The following is a 19,372-nucleotide window of genomic DNA, read 5'->3' on the forward strand; positions in this document are numbered from 1 at the left end:
CCCAATAATTGATCTTTTTAAGAATAATCCAGTAAAGAGGTCATTGTGAGCTGGCTACATATACATTCTTACTACATGGATCTGAATAATCAAAACCTTTAACTTCTTACAACTGAAAACTGAGATAGATAAAATAAAGATGGGAAAAGTAAAAACAATATTACCTAGACCTTAATAACTTATTTAAGTTGTTCAAGCCTCTTTAAAATTTATTTGTATATTAATTAACAATAAATGATTATTAGTTATTATTAGTATATAATTAGTATATATTAATATATATCATATATTTATAAAGTATAATTTTAAAAGACTGAAAACTTAGGAAGTTTGTAAGTTGATTTCTAAACTGCAGTATTTTTCAGTGTTTATCACTCCCTCCTCCTCTTTTTTGTTAATAAATCCATTTAGGATGGGTAGCTTCCTACCTTTGTTGCTTGTTTCTCTGCTCCAAGTTATGACACAAGTGGTTCTCAGACAAAGACCTGATTTCTGCCTTCTTTGTGAAAGATCATGGAGCCTTGGGTCCTCTCTTCATAGAAATTGGGGTGGACTGGTGCCCAGAGGAGATTTTTGCAATATTCCTTCTGTGGCCAATCCTCTTTCAAGTATTCAGCAGTTACAGGCAGTGGGATTAATGGCTGGGATCCAGTCTACAAGCCACCTCTTACCCACGTGGGATCTGAGTAGTTCGAACACAAGTGTGAATCAAAAATCTAACTTTTCTGACCCTTCTGTCTTTTAATCGTTTAGATCCAGCTTTCCAGAGACAGAATGGTTAGAATGCTTACCTGGTTAATGAATAATATTTTCTAAGATCTTTAGTTTCTTTTTGAAGAACAAGGAGCTTTTCAGCATGATTTACTGTTCTTATTTCTAATTGCAGTGTAGACCTCCCTCCATATCTGCCATGGTTTGGTTCCAGGAGCCCCTACAGATAACAAGTCCTTGGATGCTTAAGTCCTTTACGAAAAATGGTGGAGGAGTGCAATGAATACAGTTGGCCCCCCATATCCATGGGTTTTGAGTCCATGGATTCACATCCACGGATTCAACCAACTGTGGATCCATGACACAGTTGATTGAATCTGCAGATGCAAAGCCCACAAATATGGTGGCCAACTGTATAGTTTTCATGAACAGATTTCATGTATATAGTTTTAATAGAGTTGTTTATTTTTGTTTGTTTGTTTGTTTGTTTGTGGTACGCGGGCCTCTCACTGCTGTGGCCTCTCTCGTTGCGGAGCACAGGCTCCGGACGCGCAGGCTCAGCGGCCATGGCTCACGGGCCCAGCCGCTCCGCGACATGTGGGATCTTCCCGGACCGGGGCACGAACCCGTGTCCCCTGCATCGGCAGGCGGACTCTCAACCACTGCGCCACCAGGGAAGCCCAATAGAGTTGTTTTAATTATCTGGTTGAGTTAGAAGAAAAGATAAAAGAAGGGAAAGGTAGTATGCCCATGCAATTTGTGGGTAATGAGTATAATAATCCTAGGTAGCATTTTTACATAACCAACTGATATGATTAGTAAATGGTTTGAGGACTTCCCTGGAGGTCCAGTGGTTAAAACTCCATGCTCCCAATGCAGGAGGCACGGGTTTGATTCCTGGTTGGGGAACTAAGATCCTGCATGCTGCGCAGTGTGGCCAAAAAAAAAAAAAAACAAATGGTTTGAGGTAGAAGCTCTAATTTACATTATAAGCTTAAAGTCTCCTATCCTCTAAATTATGTGTTCTAAGTATTTTTTGGTAGAAGTCTACCCCAAATTCTTTTCTGACCTTTTTAATAAAAATTTGGATTCTGAAGAATTGTCTCCTGACCTCCAGTATCAGGGCTTTATACTGAGCACTAAGGACAAAGACCAAGGACGATCAGCTTCTTGCCCAGCCTCATGGCGGACATGTGTGGGCAAATCATCATGGTGCACCCACAGGCAAGTGCTCTCCGGGGTGCACAACCTCAGTGCACGAGGACGTAAAACAGGGAACAAGTAAACGAGTAGACTGTGAGCCCCTGAATGGCTGGGACACCGAGTGTATGTCATGATGGTATCGCTGGTTTCTACATTAATACTCAGTATAGAGGAAATGCTAAGTGATGTTTAGGCAATGAATTAGTTCTACCTAGGAGAACTAGAAAAAGCTTCATGCAGAAAGTAAATATGTGATAGTAGCCAAGAGCACAGATTCTAGGGCCACGCACCCTCAGCTTGAATCCCAGCTCTAGTATTTACTGTCTGTGTGATTGGAGGCAAGACTCGTAGCTTCTCTGTTGCTTCGTTTCCTCATTATTAAGACAAAGATAATAATGGTATAATGCTTGCTTCATACTGTTGTTTTGAGGCTTGAATACTAAATGCATTTAAAACAGTACCTAATATAGTGAATGACCAACCAGTAATTGATTTGGGCCTTGGAGGATAAATGTGACGCAGACATGTAGGGAAAAGGACTGAGAGGGTGTTTAGTAGAGGGAAGCCATGAGCAAGGTGTAAAAATGCAAGTCACTGGCACATTGAGTATAAGAATTACATGGCTGAATTCCAGATGGAGTATACCAGCAGGTGTGTTCAGCATGATGAGCTTCAATTTTATTTGAAATCTTTTAAGCAAAACTCTTTCTAGAAATTATTTAATGGAATATCATGAGACTAAAGACAAAAATAATTATACAAAAATACCATATTCCAGTTAGTAACTCTGTTTCTCACAGGGATACGATTTAGAGATTCTAAAACTAGTTAATGTCTTTGGTAGGACTGAGCAAATAAGTAAGTATATTGTGAATACTGAGAGTGAGGTTTCTTACTGTCTGAGAAAGAAGTTACAGATAAGAAGGAAAGGGAGAAGCCTGGAATGTAGAATGAACCCTGGGGTACTGGATTGGAACCGGAAGTATCAGCTTGAAGGCATGGACACATACACACAGAGATAGATAGATGTAGAAAGAAATATAGATGTTTGAGTACGTTTACACTAATCAACTAGCTCAGCCCACTAAGAAGACCTAGAAGCAGTTACACACCAGTAGTAGTAATGGGCATACCCACTGTCCAGATCTTGAGTTCTAAATATCATTCTCCATTAAAAAGAGCCAGGGAAGGCCTTCCCTGGTGGTGCAGTGGTTGAGAGTCCGCCTGCCGATGCAGGGAACACGGGTTCATGCCCCGGTCTGGGAAGATCCCACATGCCACGGAGCGGCTGGGCCCATGAGCCATGGCCACTGAGCCTGCGTGTCCGGAGCCTGTGCTTCACAACGGGAGAGGCCACAACAGTGAGAGGCCCGCGTACCGCAAAAAAAAAAAAAAAAAAAGAGCCAGGGATTCGGGCAGTGTGAGAAGACGCCGAGTTAGCGTCTCCCCACAACTAGGGTGCCTGCTAGCCATTGGTGGGAGACCCTGAGGCCCGAGGAGACAGGAGGAACCCCCAAATGAACCGGTAGGATGTGGGGGGAAGAAAGGGGGAAAAAAAGTGGAGGCCAGACAGGATCGGTGCCTCTGAGGTCGGGGAAATCAGGAGAGGCACGCAGGAGGTGCCCTCCAGGAGGAGCGGAAGAACGGAGGGCGTTTACCCCATCCATTCGGGCCCAGGGAGCCTGCTAGGCTCCAAGGTGAGGTCCCCAGCCCTCTGAGACCAGGGGTGGGGAGCACGCCTGGCCGCTTCTGTTTCTTGAGCCTAAGCCCTACCCCCCCACAGCCCCCAGGGGGCTTCCAGCCTGGAAGGTCTTTTAAGTATACGCCCCGCCCACCACCCAAACCTCACCTTTGCTTAGACCCCGCCCTCCACAGCCAAGGCCTTCCCCCCCTTTTTTTTCTTTTCCCTCCCCCTCTTTTGTTATTATTGTGGTACTGTTGTATGTTCCAGTTGTTGATTCATCTATATTTTTATTTTTAGATTCTTTCTAACATATCTGTTAGTTTCCTAGTCTAATTTTACTTTTTACTTTGTTATTGTTCCTTTTTTTATTTTTTTGCCATCCCATGTGGCTTGCAGGATCTTGGTTCATGAGCCGGGGGTGGGGCTGAAGCTCTTGCAGTGAGAGCTCTGAGTCCAAACCACTGGATTAACAGAGAACCTCAGACCCCACAGAATATTCATCAGAGTGAGGCTTCACAGAGGTCCTCATCTCATCACCAAGACCCAGCTCTATCCAATAGCCTACAAACTCCAGTGTTGGAAGCCTCAGGCAAAACAACCAGTAAGACAGGAACACAATTCCACTCATAAAAAAAAAATGAGACGGCAAAAAGATATGTCACAGATGAAGGAGCAAGGTAAAAACCTACAAGACCAAATAAATGAAGAGGAACTAGGCAATCTACCTGAAAAAGAATTCAGAGTAATGATAGTAAAGATAGTCTAGAATCTCAGAAATAGAATGGAGACACACATTGAGAAAATACAAGAAATGTTTAACAAAGATCTAGAAGAACTAAAGAATAAACAAACAGAGATGAACAACACAATAATTGAAATGAAAAATACACTGGAAGGAATCAATAACAGAATAACTGAGGCAGAAGAATGAATAAGTGAGCTGGAAGACAAAATGGTGGAAATAACTGCCAAGGAGCAAAATAAAGAAAATGAAAAGAATTGAAGACAATCTCAGAGACCTCTGGGACTACACTAAATGCACCAACATTCGAGTTATAGGGGTCTCAGAAGAAGAAGAGAAAAAGAAAGTGTCTGAGAAAATATTTGAAGAGATTATAGTCGAAAACATCCCTACCATGGGAAAGGAAATAGTCACCCAAGTCCAGGAAGCACAGAGAGTCCCATACAAGATAAACCTTAGGAAAAACACACCAAGATACATATTAATCAAACTAACAAAAAATTAAATTCAAAGAAAAATTAAAAACAGCAAGGGAAAAACAAAAAACATACAAAGGAATCCCCATAAAGTTATCAGCTGAGTTTTCAGCAGAAACTCTGCAGGCCAGAAGGGGGTGACAGTATATACTTAAAGTGATGAAAGAGAAAAACCTACAACCAAGATTACTCTACCCACCAAGGATCTCATTCAGATTTGATGGAGAAATCAAAAGCTTTTAGGGCAAGCAAAAGCTAAGAGAATTCAGCACCACCAAACCAGCTTTACAACAAATGCTAAAGAAAGTTCTCTGGGGGGGAAACACAACAGAAGAAAAAGACCCACAAAACAACCCAAAACAATTTAGAAGATGGTAATAGGAACATGCATATTGGTAATAACCATGAATGTAAATGGATTAAATGCCCCAACAAAAAGACACAGACTGGCTGAATGGATACAAAAAGAAGACCCATGTATATGCTGTCTAAAAGAGACCCATTTCAGACCTAGGGACACATCCAGACTCAAAGTGAAGAGATGGAAAAAGATATTGCATGAAAATGGAAATCAAAAGAAAGCTGGAGTAGCAATACTCATATCAGATAAAATAGACTTTAAAATAAAGACTGATACAAGAGATAAGGAGGGACACTACATAATGATCGAAGGATCAATCCAAGAAGCAGATATAACAATTATAAATGTTTACGCATCCAACATAGGAGCACCTCAGTACATAAGACAAATGCTAACAACCATAAAAGGAGAAATTGACAGTAACACAATAATAGTAGGGGACTTTAACACCCCACTTACACCAACAGACAGATCATCCAAAATGAAAATAAATAAGGAAACACAAGCTTTAAAGGACACAAAAGACCAGATAGATTTAATTGATATTTACAGAACATTCCACCCAAAAGTGGCAGAATACACTTTCTTTTCAACTGCACATGGAACATTCTCCAGGATAGATCACATCTTGGGTCACAAATCAAGCCTCGGAAAATTTAAGAAAATTGAAATCGTATCAAGCATCTTTTCTGACCACAACACTATGAGATTGGAAATCAATTACAGGAAAAAACTGTAAAAAAACACAAATACATGGAGGCTAAACAGTGTGCTACTAAATAATCAAGAAATCACTGAAGAAATCAAAGAAGAAATTTAAAAATACATAGAAACAAATGACAATGAAAACACGATGACCCAAAACCTGTGGGATGCAGCAGAAGCAGTTCTAAGAGGGAAGTTTATAGCAATTCAATCCCACCTCAAGAAACAAGAAAAATCTCAAATAAACAATCTAACCCTACACTTAAAACAACTAGAGAAAGAAGAACAAGGAAAACCCAAAGTCTGTAGAAGGAAAGAAATCATAAAGATCAGAGCAGAAATAAATGAAATATAAATGAAGAAAACAATAGCAAAGATCAATAAAACTAAAAGCAGATTCTCTGAGAAGATAAACAAAATTGATAAACCCTTAACCAGACTCATCAAGAAAAAAAGGGAGAGGACACAAATCAATAAAATTAGAAATGAGAAAGGAGAAATCACAACTGACACCACAGAAATACAAAAGATTATAAGAGACTACTACAAACAACTCTATGCCAGTAAAATGGACAAGCATGAAGAAATGGACAAATTCTTGGAAAGGTACAATTTTCCAAGACTGAACCAGGAAGAATTAGAAAATATAAACGACCTATCACAAGCACTGAAATTGAAACTGTAATTTAAAATCTTCCAACAAACAAAAGTCCAGGACGAGATGGCTTCACAGGCGAATTCTATCAAACATTTAGAGAAGAGTTAACACTGATCCTTCTCAAACTCTTCCAAAAAATTGCAGAGGGAGAAACACTCCCAAATTCATTCTACGAAGCCAGAATCACCTTGATACCAAAACCAGAAAAACATATCACAAAAAAGAGAAAGCTATAGACCAATATCACTGATGAACATAGTTGCAAAAATCCTGGACAAAATACTAGTAAACAGAATCCAATAGCACATTAAAAGGATCATACACCATGATCGAGTGGGATTTATCCCAGGGATGCAAGGATTCTTCAATATATGCAAATCAATCAATGTGATACACCATATTAACAAATTAAGGAATAAAAACCATATGATCATCTCAGTAGATGCAGAAAACACTTTTGACAAAATTCACACCCATTTATAATAAAAATTCTTCAGAAAATGGGCATAGAGGGAACCTACCTCAACATAATAAAGGCCACATATGACAAACCCACAGCAAGCATTATACTCAATGGTGAAAAACTGAAAGCATTTCCACTAAGGTCAGGAACACGACAAGGATGTCCACTCTCAGCACTCTTATTCAACATAAATTTGGAAGTCCTAGCCACGGCAATCAGAGAAGAAAAAGAAATAAAAGGAATATAAATTGGAAAAGAAGAAGTAAAGCTGTCACTGTTTGCAGATGACATGATACTATACACAGAAAATCCTAAACATGCCACCAGAAAACTACTAGAACTAATCAATGAATTTGGTAAGGTTGCAGGATACAAAATTAATGCACAGAAGTCTCTGGCATTCCTATATACCAACAACGAAAAATCAGAAAGAGAAATTAAGGACACACTCCTATTTACCATTGCAGCAAAAAGAATAAAATACCTAGGAATAAACCTGCCTAAGGAGGCAAAAGACTTGTACTTAGAAAACTATAAAACACTGATGAAAGATGACATAAACAGATGGAGAAATATACCATGTTCTTGGATTGGAAGAATCAATATTGTGAAAATGACTCTACTACCCAAAGCGATCTATGGATTCAGTGCAATCCCTATCAAACTACCAATGGCATTCTTCACAGAATTAGAACAAAAAATTTTACAATTCATATGGAAACACAAAAGACCCCAAATAGCCAAAGCAATCTTGAGAAAGAAAAATGGAGTTGGAGAAATCAGGCTCCCCAACTTCAAACTATACCACAAAGCTACAGTAATCAAGACAGTATGGTTGGCACAATAAACAGAAATATAGATCTATGGAACAGGATAGAATGCCCAGAGATAAACCCATGCACATGTGGGTACCTAATTTATGACAAAGGAGGCAAGAACATACAATGGAGAAAAGACAGTCTCTTCAGTAAGTGGTGCTGGAAAAACTGGACAGCTACATGTAAAAGAACGAAATTAGAACACTACCTAACACCATACAAAAAGTAAACTCCAAATGGATTAAAGACCTAAATGTAAGGTCAGACACTATACAACTCTTAGAGGAAAACATAGGAAAAACACTCTTTTACATAAACCACAGCAAGATCTTTTTTGATCCACCTCCTAGAGTAACAGAAATAAAAGCAAAAGTAAACAAATGGGACTTATTTAAACTTAAACGCTTTTACACAGCAAAGGAAACCATAAACAGGACAAAAAGACAACCATCAGAATGGGAGAAAATATATGCAAATGAAACAACAGACAAAGGATTAATCTCCAAAATATACAGGCAGCTCATGGAGCTCAATATCAAAAAAACAAAAAATCCAATTAAAAAATGGGCAAAAGACCTAAATAGACATTTCACCAAGGAAGACATACAGTTGGCCAAGAGGCACATGAAAAGATGCTCAACATCACTAATCATTAGAGAAATGCAAATCAAAATTACGATGAGGTATCACCTCACACTGGTCAGAATGGCCATTATGAAAAAATCTAAAAATAATAAATGCTGGAAAGGGTGTGGTGAAAAGGGAACCCTCTTGCACTGTCGGTGGGAATGTAAATTGATACAACCACTATGGAAAACAGTATGGAGGTTCCTTAAAAAACTAAAAATAGAACTACCATATGACTCAGCAATCCCACTACTGGGCATATACCGTGAGAAAACCATAATTCAAAAAGAGACATGTACCACAGTGTTCATTGTAGCACTATTTACAATAGCCAGGACATGGAAGCAACCTAAGTGTCCATCAACAGATGAATGGATAAAGAAGATGTGGCACATACATACAAAGGAACATTACTCAGCCATAAAAAGAAATGAGATTGAGTTATTTGTAGTGATGTGGATGGCTCTAGAGCCTTTCATACAGAGTGAAGTAAGTCAGAAAAAGAAAAACAAATACCATATGCTAACGCATATATATGGAATCTAAAGAAAAAAAATGGTACTGATGAACCTAGTTGCAGGGCAGGAATAAAGATGTAGACATAGAGAATGAACTTGAGGACACGAGGTGGGAGGGGCAAGCTGGGGCAAAGTGAGAGTAGCATCGACATATATACACTACCGAATGTAAAATAGATAGCTAATGGGAAGCAGCCGCATAGCACAGGGAGAGCAGCTCGGTGCTTTGCGATGACCTAGAGGGGTGGGATAGGGAGGGTGGGAGGGAGGCTCAAGAGGGAGGGCACATGGAGACATATGTATGCATACAGCTGTTTCACTTTGGTGTGCAACAGAAACCAACACCATACTGTGAAGCAATTATTCTCCAATAAAGATCTATCCAAAAAAAAAAAAAAAAGAGCCAGGGATTCTTGGTGAAGAGGTTAATTCCCAGCTGAGACAGGAAAGATGAGCCTGGAGCATCTTGAGGTTCCAGAAAATAAACAGGTACTCAAAAATGATGGTGGTTCTATGAACAGGACACGAGAAGCAAACTGAAGGAGCTCCCGGCGTCCAAAACTGGAGCAATTTGAACAAAATGTTACTAATAATAAAAATGTTGGATTATAATCATAGGATAAAATAAATAGCCATGAATCCATACTGATGTAAATAAATACTTGAATACATGAATAGTTTGGGGAGAAGGGATAACTCTTCTTTACAGAAGTATTCCAGTTCACAAACGCTACAGTGGTATTGATGCGGGCAAGAGGCACCAATAGAGGCTAAAATCAGTGAGCACAAGTTTGAAGAGAAGCAGGATGTGGGCATAGTCTCACAGTTTCTCTCACAACAGATTTATTAAGTACAAAAAGAAAGCTGGTGATTTACAGTGGAAAAATCTGGTGGACACAACCTTACCCAAGTGATAAGAGTTAATGTTACTGGAGACAAGACATCTGGACATTATATGATATGATGATGATCCGCCTCAGTGATATGATGCACTAAGAAGATACAGCATCACTTCTGTGATTTTCTTGCCCAAAATACAGTTCTTCTATCTAATCATAAGGAGACATCTGGCAAACCCAAAATGAGAGACATTCTGCAAAACAATGACCAGTACTCATGCCAAGTATTAAGGTCATGAAAGACCAAGGAAGCCTGAGGAATTGTCCCAGATTGGAGGAGACCATGAAGATACAAAGACAAAATGCAGTGTGGGATCCTGGATTGGATCCTGGGATAGAAAAGGAGGACATTAGTGGAGGGAAATGGGGAAATGTGAATAAGACATGCAGCTTAGCTAATAGCATTTCCTGGTTTTGATCATCATACTGTGATTAAGTGAAGGGTTAAAATTAGAGGGAGTTTACCTGGTGGGTAAAGTATGTGACCTCTCTGTTCTGCTTGTAAACTTTTCTCTAAGTCTAAAATTACTTCAAAATAAAGAGGGTTTTTTAACTTCATAATTGCAGTTCCTAAATTTCTTCCCATCTGTTTTTTTGCCATACACATCCCCTTTTCCCTATTTGCTTTCCTTTATTTGGTCCATCTTGAGAGAATATACTCTTTTCTTTTTCTTTCTTTCTTTTCTCCTTTTCTTTCTTCCCTTCCCATCCATCAGCATTTAGTAGCAGGGAGAGAGTTTTGGGTTTTTTAAACCACTCTCCTCCATTTATACTCAGCCCCAAACCCTGGTGTTTGCTTCTATGTAGTAACTCATTCCCCTTAGGAACTGAACAATGAATATTTATGAACTTGACAGATTTGCAAAGACTTTTTCATTGCTAAAGCATTTTATCTTTGTACTATAAACTTTGAGGCAGAATTCTTATATTTCAGAGATCCACATGCATATGCCTCATCCAGAAATTGCTTTAAACTGTTTAAGGAAAGATTTTCTTGATAAATACTATGAAGTTTAAAATAGCTAAATATTCAGCTAAGGACAAAACAGGCTGTATGCATATGATAGAACTGTGATTTCTGCTCCAGGAAAGTGGGGACACAGAGCAGGTATTTCTAGTCTGCTCCTTTCCTGGTTTCAGTGTCTTAAATGTTAATTGCTTAAATATTTAATAAAGACATAGATGAGATAGTAAACAGGAAGCTGTCATTTTACCTTACTTTGAAATGATTTAGATGGTTTTGAAATAAGTATCAATCCTTTGAAACAATACATCAGTGTATTTTGATTCTTAAAAGCATTAATTCTGAAAATGCTCAGATGATGATTTCTTTCTCCTCATCCAGTCTCTCTTGATGTTAAATATAAATATATTGTTGCAATCAATACTCTACACTCACATGTTAATGGCATGTTAAATGGTTGCTAATACAATGTAGAGCTAAAAGTGACTGTCCTTACTTCTTTCAGGGAGCAAGGGTTCAGAACACAGCAAAGAATTTGGGAGTCAGGGACCGGACCCCACAGTCTGCTCCGAGGTGAGTGACTCCCCATGTCTGCTCTTTCCCAGAGGACTTGCCACCATTTCCCAGACAGTGTCACTTACAGCTAATGCAACGACCCCAGGATACACCCAGTGTAGTACTGAATATACTCATGGGAATCAGCCTTGTAAGCATTCGGTGGCAAAACGTGATTAGGCTTAAATGCTCTCAGATTAAATGAAATTTTAGGTGAAGCAAACTTAGAGGTAACATTATCAACATGATTCTATTTTTCAAGTTCCTTCATGAATGCAAAAACAAAACTCCACACAAGCACTACTGAAATCTGTATTCCAACTGTGCGCAACCACCAAGATGCCATTTCCATTTATACTTCTCTGACCGCATGTGCTGTTCCCTGTGGCATGATCACCTGTCCCATCTGTGTCTGTATGAAAAACTGCTACATAAGCGCAAAACCCAACTTAGGGACCATTCTCTCCTTGAAGCTTTGGTAGAGTTTTCTTCCTCTCTGTGTTCCCTTAGCATCTTGTATATTGATCCATTATAGCCTTGATGTGTTGCACTGTATCGTTCCATGTCTCTCTGCCTAACCTGAATAAGAATGCTTTAGAGGCGGGGAATATTCTTTTTGTGCCTACATAGAATATTTGAACTGATTTCAAGAATGCATGAATGAATGAATGCATGAGCTTTCGGTTCGTTATTCTACCAGATGTTCACAGTGCACGTATCATCATAAGAAAGGACTGTAATCCACCTTTAAAATAAATAAACATGGGAACAGCCATCAAAGATTCGACTTCCCTGGTGACATTAGGGTAGGCAGCCGTCTATCTTGAAGTAGGGCAAAGTTAAATAATTTCTTTTACATTTGGTTGTTTTTCTGCATTTGCATTTTAACAAAAAGTAGCCCCCTCCAAGCACTGTCACAGGTGAGACACTCTTTGTTTCTATTTACAAAGCAACTACCAGAGTGAGATTGATGACTGCAGCATTTATGAAGTTCTATTTCATTCTGAAAAACTATGTGGGCCGTGAAAGTACTTGCAAAAGGGAAAATATTTTCCACCTGAAAGTAGATGGAGTGCTCATATTCTAATCGCATTTATTTTCAGTGCCGGCTCCTAACTCTCTTTAATCCTCAAGTCTTGCTAATGTTATCTTTCATAGTTGATGAGATCAGAATCTAAGACTTTCTGTTGCTAAAGAATCATTTCACATAGGCATTCTCTCTCCAGCACCTTAGCAGTCATGGTATATTTGGGTAATAAACCCAGTGAAGCTTTAAAATTCCAATAAGAAAACAATATAATGGCTCAGCGAGGTCTTCTTAGCTGGGGCTTATAAGCACTAATAAACAGTGGGGATGAGACGTAAGCATCCTGATCAATAAACCAATGTGCAAGCTCAACGTGAGAAAAGAAACTGATGAGCTCACTTTGTTTTTTATTGGGTTACGTTTCAAACACTTGAAATACAATAAAACCTGCCAGTTCTAAAGTTGCCATATTTTACAAGGGGGTAACAGCCCTGAGAGAGAAATCTAGAGTAATTTTTCAATTTTAGTTATGCCTTCATTCATTCTACAAACATTTCTAGAGGACCTAAGAAATCAAAAGCATTCTGCTGGGCCCCATGGAGAATGTAAGCATGAGACAGAAATCGTTCCGGCCCTCAAGGAACTTTCAGTTAAAGAGGGATGAGTGAAACACAGCCACAAGAAGAGGGAGAAAGTGAGAAACACTCTGTGAGGGTGCAGAGAGGATGCTAAGAACCACAGAGCATCTGGCATCCCTCCCATCTGGCAACCAGGACTCCTGTCCCAAAGAGGGCAAAGTGAAGAACACATCTGTCTCTCAAGGCCAGGCCCTCCAAGGCAAGACTCGGGTAATGTTTCTGGAAACATCTTCACAGAGATAAAGTTTGCTGTCTCTGACTGACATAGTATTTGACTCATATCCCCAACGAATCTCTATTATAGTTTTCCTTTCCCCATTCACTGCCTTTCATTTTTAAAAAATTCACTCAGCAAACATATATTGAATTTCTGCTGTGTGTTTGTAGATATCAGGCACTTTGATAAGAGCTAAGGATAAAGACATAATCCCCTCTACCAGTCAGTGAGGTGTCATAGAGCAACAACTGAATAAAATGAAACTAGTATACAGTGTGTGTGTGTGATAAGAACCATGACAGTGCAGCCACTATGAAAAACAGTATGGAGGTTCCTTAAAAAACTAAAGTTGAACTACCATATGATCCCACAATTTCACTGCTGGGCATGTATCTGGAAAAAACGAAAACACTAATTCGAAAAGATATATGCACCCCAGTGTTCATAGCAGCAGTGTTTACAATAGCAAGACATGGAATCAACCCATGCCCATCAACAGACAAACTGACTTAAGAAGATGAGGTATATGTGTGTGTGTGTGTATACACACACACACACACACACACACACACACACACACACACACATTGGAATATTACTCAGCCATAAAAAAGAATGAAATTCTGCCATTTGCAACCATGTGGGTGGACCTAGAGAATATTATGCTGAGTGAAATTAGTCATACAGAGAAAGACAAATACTATGTGATATCACTTATATGTGGAATCTAAAAAATAATACAAATGAATATGTATATAAAACAGAATGAGACTCGCAGACATAGAAAACAAACTTGTGGCTACCAAAGAGGAGAGGGAAGAGGGAGGGACAAATTAGACATACAGGATAATAGATACAAATACTATATATAAAATAGATAAACAACAAGGATTTATTGTATAGCACAGGGAACTACACCCATTATCTTGTAATAACCTATAATGGAATAAATCCACAAAAATACTGAATCACTGTGCTCTACACCTTAAACTAACACAGTACTGTAAAGCAACTGTACTTCAATTTAAAAAAAGGAACCATCACAGGAATGGCACAGATTGCCATGGGAACACAGAGAAGGGGCACATAACTCAGCCTAAGGATGGAGGGGAGAGGTTGCAGAGTATTCCTTCCCCAGTCAGCATGGTAATCAATGTCTTCCTCAGCTGATGCAGTGACACCAATGCCTAGAGAACACGTCACGTTCTGAGAACTACACCTAGATCTCTATGACTGACGGTTGAATGTGATTTAAGAATGATGCAGGGTGAGGCTGGAGACATAGGCAGGGGCTGGATCAGGAAGAGACTTGTGCAAGGTATTGAAGAGTCTTGATTTTAACTTGAAGACAATAAGGAGCCATTAATAAACAATCTTTCTGGAAGATTTGGATTTTAGAATTTATGTCTGGCAACATTAGGAGGAGCCATTTGGGGACAACTAAGACTGAAGGCAGCAGATACTTTGGACACTAATTGGATGTAGGAGGTTAGTGAAAAGGAAGACTCTAGGAGGACCACCAAATCTCTGGCTTGGATGACAATGGTGAAAGGTTCTAGTCACTGAGATAGTAGATGGAGGAGAAAGAGCGTGCGTGGGAAAGATGATGAGCTTGACTTGGTGGGATGGCAGTAAAGTGCAGCTGGGCATCCATGTGGAGATGTTTTTGATACAAATGAGGTTCCTCCTCCTTGTAACTAGCATATATTGACTGGCCAGAACAATAAACATATCTTCACCAAGAACCAAATATGACATTCCAGATGTAACGGCGCACTGGTCTTATTTTCTATTGCATTACGCACTTTGGAAACTACTTGTGTAATGAAAATTTGATTTCCTTTATTTACATACTTGGGAGACAGCATATTGTAGTGGTTAAAAGTGAAAAAAATGATTTGGGGTCCCATTCCTGCCAGGTGACCTTATTTAGTCAGGTTATTTATCTTCTCTGAGACAGTTTTTGCCCTCTGTTAAATTGGGAGAATTGCCTTGGGTCAGAGTGTTATTGATAATTTAGCCTTGAATAGAGGCATTCACTTTGTGGTCTCCTTTAACACGGGTTTTATTTGTGCCATGTAGAAAGATGAAGGGCATGATCTATAGACTGAAGTTGGAAAGTTCTGTTCTCTGCAGACTTAAGTTTGGGCTCGAAATACCAGCTCCAGGATGGCTGCCTGAGCCCAACAGGAAAAGGAGAAAGTGGACCTAGAAACGAACGTTTTTTGTGCAGGGCCCGATGTGCACGAGTGGGATGTGAATACGGCAGGGGCTCCAAAATGCTGGGCAAAGTACTCCCGTGACCTAACTCTTTAGCTGACAAAAAGCAGATGCCTCAGCAGAGAGCAAAAGTCCAACTCGTACCTGTTACATTTGACTTACAGACTTCATCTGCCTGTGCTCAATTCCCGAAGCCCCACCATTTCCATGACAGATGTGTCTGAACCCAGATAACCCTGAGTTACTTCCAAGAAGCCTCCCCAAAAGCTGCATCTGCCCAGCTCTGCGGTACCCAGAGCTATTACTTTATTAGGTGATCACAGGGCGTAGCCTTTTCTCCAATTTGCGAGACAGATATTGCAAAGACTGCTCTACCCAGTGGCATTAGTTACGCTGTGTGAAAACATGCAGTGCAAGGTAATGGAAAGTGACGTCTTAGCCCAGATCTCAAGGCATAGGACATTTGCCACTCAACTGACTGTTCCTGTTCTACGTAAGTCCACTGTGCCTTTTCACTCATTAAGCAGCACTTTCAGGGAAATAAAATGATAGAAATAAAAGGGGAAAAGAACTTTCCCATCATTCTATTATTCCAGCACTGGGAACGCAATTTGAAGCAACACCATATCCTTCAGCTGCAAAAGCAGCTTTTAAGAATATCAGCTCAGTTTAATGTATTCTTTTCTCCGGGAAGGATGAAATAAGTTTTCTGATGTGAGATGTCCTCATTTCAGCGTTCATTTTCTTCCATGGAGATGACATGTGCAGTATTAACCACCTTCCAGACTCCAAAGGCAGTAACTTCTCTGTGTTTCCAGAGTAGGAAAGTTCATTTTGTTAACAAGGTTTCTAACTCGATATTAAATCCTTTTCATTCTCTCCCCTTTGATTTCGAATGACCATGGGATTAAATGTTGAAGGGAGAGGAAATTTATAATTTGATAAATTTGTCAACAACTCATTTAAAGTGTGTTCAATTTCATCTGTAAAAGAGTGAGTCACCGCAGCAAGTCCTGGGTTTGGAGTGCTTTTAAAATGGAGCAAAGTTGAAATCTGCACCTTAAATTTTTAGATCATCAGACAAAGCTCTGAAGTAGGACCAGCATGGCCGTGGGCATTCCTGAGGACTACAGGCTTACAACCAGCCACCTTAGATCAGCTTGTATTCTCTCAGGTTCTGCCTTAATAGTGGGTGTGCCCTGGGTATTACCGTTGCAGTGGTTATATCCCCCTTTATTTGAGTTCTGGAGTTAGGAGTCAACCATTCAGAAAAACGTGGACCACTAGAACTTGTATAATCCTACTAGTTCAGTCCTCTGAGCTTTTCCTTCATGCTGTATGGTTTCAAAAAACTAGACCTGCGATGCAAAGAGAGAGCATCTTGGAGCATCTCTGCCAGTTCCAATGGATTCCTTAGTCCACTTGAATCTCCACCTGATTCTATTGACAGATGAGTGACAGTGTGGGCAGAGCTGGACAGGTATTCCTTAGGAAACACCAGCTAATCGTGCCTTGATATTCAGGCCTCAGGACTGTGCCACATCAGCCTAGCCATGACCAGCTGCCAGCACCCCCAGGATGGCACAGAAGGAAGCAAATTTCTAAGACAAGTCAGAAAATCAGTAACCCGTAAGAGGTAGATGCTGTCTTGCTACAAGATAATCGTGATAGACATGATGGTAATTATCTCCTAGAATTCGGAGAGTCACTTGTGCTACCAGCAAGGTGAGCAGCCTGGGTTGGCAGCACTGCAACAGAAGCAGCTGGTGTAAAAACGGCAGCATCAATAGGCATCTAGATGTGCAAAGAGACGTTGGTGTTTTGTAATAACAGAACCGGAATTTTGGAGTTTGCTAACGCACAGGCAATTTTTGGTGAAATTGGTGACATGATCGTGACTGACTCCCAAACCAAGAAATTATTGTCAATGTATTTGTTAAACAAATATAAACATGTCAAGCAATGTCAATATGCCGGGCTGTTGTCACACCTTCCCATGCCTTTTGTAGGCTGTACAAGCTGTGTGAGCCTCCTCCCCCAGCTGGAGAAGAATGAGGAGACTCTCCAAGGAACCAGGCAAGCAGAAGCTTCTGAACACTGGACTAGACAGAGGATGTGCTGGCTAAACATTCTCCACTCACATAAGAAAATGGATTTTTTTCTCTTGGTCTTTCATCATGGTGTAAATAACTAATGTTCAGCTTACACTTAGATATTTGTGCTGGAAATGGATGGAAGTCCATTCAGACAACTCAGCTTCACAAACCGATCTTTCATGTGTGTTAACGTGAATGACCCATCCCTGGAGATTACATAAAAAAATATCAGAGATAAAACGTTAACCATTGTGCCTCCTTTCCCATTTATTAAAATTATTGTGTTTTCTTTCCTCTTCTCCAAATGGAGCACGTTATGTTGGATATTTCCGTTTGAAGAAGTTTGTCATTGAAGAAATGTGGTCACACTTTCCAGATCATCACACAGAAATGTGACAGACGATAGAGACTGGGCGTCTTAGGTTTTCTGTCTCCCACTTGCATCTGAGAAAGTAGCTTGCGGGTGAAAGGTGAAGAGCATCCTTTACTCTTTCTAAGGGAGTGTTTCTCAGTAGAGGAGAAGAGAGCTGATTGAGGTCTCCAGCAAGACCTTCTTCCAGCTGCTTTCAGGGACCTTTTATGCTCGTGGACAGTTCCAGGGAACCATGCTGTCCTTGGCCTCTGAAGTGGGCGTGGCTTCCTTGGGCGATGAGTCCTAATGCTGCGCCGTAGGTGTCCAGGAGATGGGGAGAGGCAGGGATGGGGGAGGGTTGGAAGGAAGACTAGGGTGAAGGAGGGAAAAGTAAGCTTATTTAAAAAGTCAACCTTTAAATTTGAAAGATACCTAAAGCTCTTATTTTATTAAAGGCTTTCATATGAGATGTCAGACTCCTAAAAGAATACACCATGCTGAATGTTTTTCTATCAAGGTAATATATGTATAAGATGAGAAAATAAAGCTTTATTTGTTGAACTTTAAAAGGACTGTTAGAGACCTTGATAATTTATGAAAGTACAAGGTGTATTCTATTTTCATGCTAAAGTTTACATAATGTTTATCCTTTCTACATTGATAAAATAACATTGTTTTTTTAGCATAATGAATATAGTAATATTGATTTTAAATCTGTAATTTTCAAAACAATTATGCCCTTACTGTGATTGTGATGCTTAGGTGGATTTAGATTAATTGCTTATGTGAAATGCTTTTCATAACTAAAGTATATACAAACCATTATGAAATTTTAATTTATGAAATTTGATAATAGTTTTCAAACACTTATTAAAAAAACTTTCATCACTAGTAGTTGTGTATTGAATAACAGAAATACTGTGTTGCATATACATGAGGCCTTTATATACTGGTCAAATTAATAATAAATGTTATTCAGCACAGAAGCACTTAAGACTTTTATGCTAAGTACACATCTATAATGAAAAATAAACCAACATCAGAGATTTCAGAGAAAAAGTTGAACACTTTGAATTTAATGAAGATATGACCTTAATATAAATATCTACATGAAACATATTCTTCACTTTCAGGGGTTTAACATTCTTGATACTATTGCAAGTGACCCTGAAGGTCCATGAAATTAGTAAATTGTGATTTTCCTGGACTGAAATTTTGATTACATTTAACACAGGGCTAATGAGTGAGTAAAACTGATTACCTAGCAAGTACTTTTCATGTTGTCATTCCTGTTTTCTAATCACTACCCTAGAAGCAGTGTTCCTTATTAGAGGCATGAAGAGATCACTTAAAAATTTCAGTCGTACTTTGCTGTTTCATCGGGGAACACCATCTGCTACTGTAGTATTTACAAATCAGCATATTTTAAGATCAAATC

The 19,372-nt window shown here is 39.4% G+C and overlaps 1 protein-coding gene across 1 annotated transcript in view; it reads left to right on the forward strand.

The window, feature by feature from the left end:
• The window catches only part of PREX2 (phosphatidylinositol-3,4,5-trisphosphate dependent Rac exchange factor 2), a 285,362-nt gene extending 266,768 nt beyond the window's left edge, over positions 1–18,594 (forward strand). Inside the window, exons 39-40 of the mRNA XM_060127864.1 lie at positions 11,335–11,402; positions 17,496–18,594. Of these exons, the coding sequence (XP_059983847.1) occupies positions 11,335–11,402; positions 17,496–17,541 (114 nt within the window). The 3' untranslated portion in view covers positions 17,542–18,594. The remainder of the gene's footprint in view (positions 1–11,334; positions 11,403–17,495) is intronic.
• The last annotated feature ends 778 nt before the right edge of the window (positions 18,595–19,372 follow it).

Source organism: Lagenorhynchus albirostris, chromosome 17 (genome assembly GCF_949774975.1).
Source record: "Lagenorhynchus albirostris chromosome 17, mLagAlb1.1, whole genome shotgun sequence".
NCBI lineage: Eukaryota > Metazoa > Chordata > Mammalia > Artiodactyla > Delphinidae > Lagenorhynchus > Lagenorhynchus albirostris.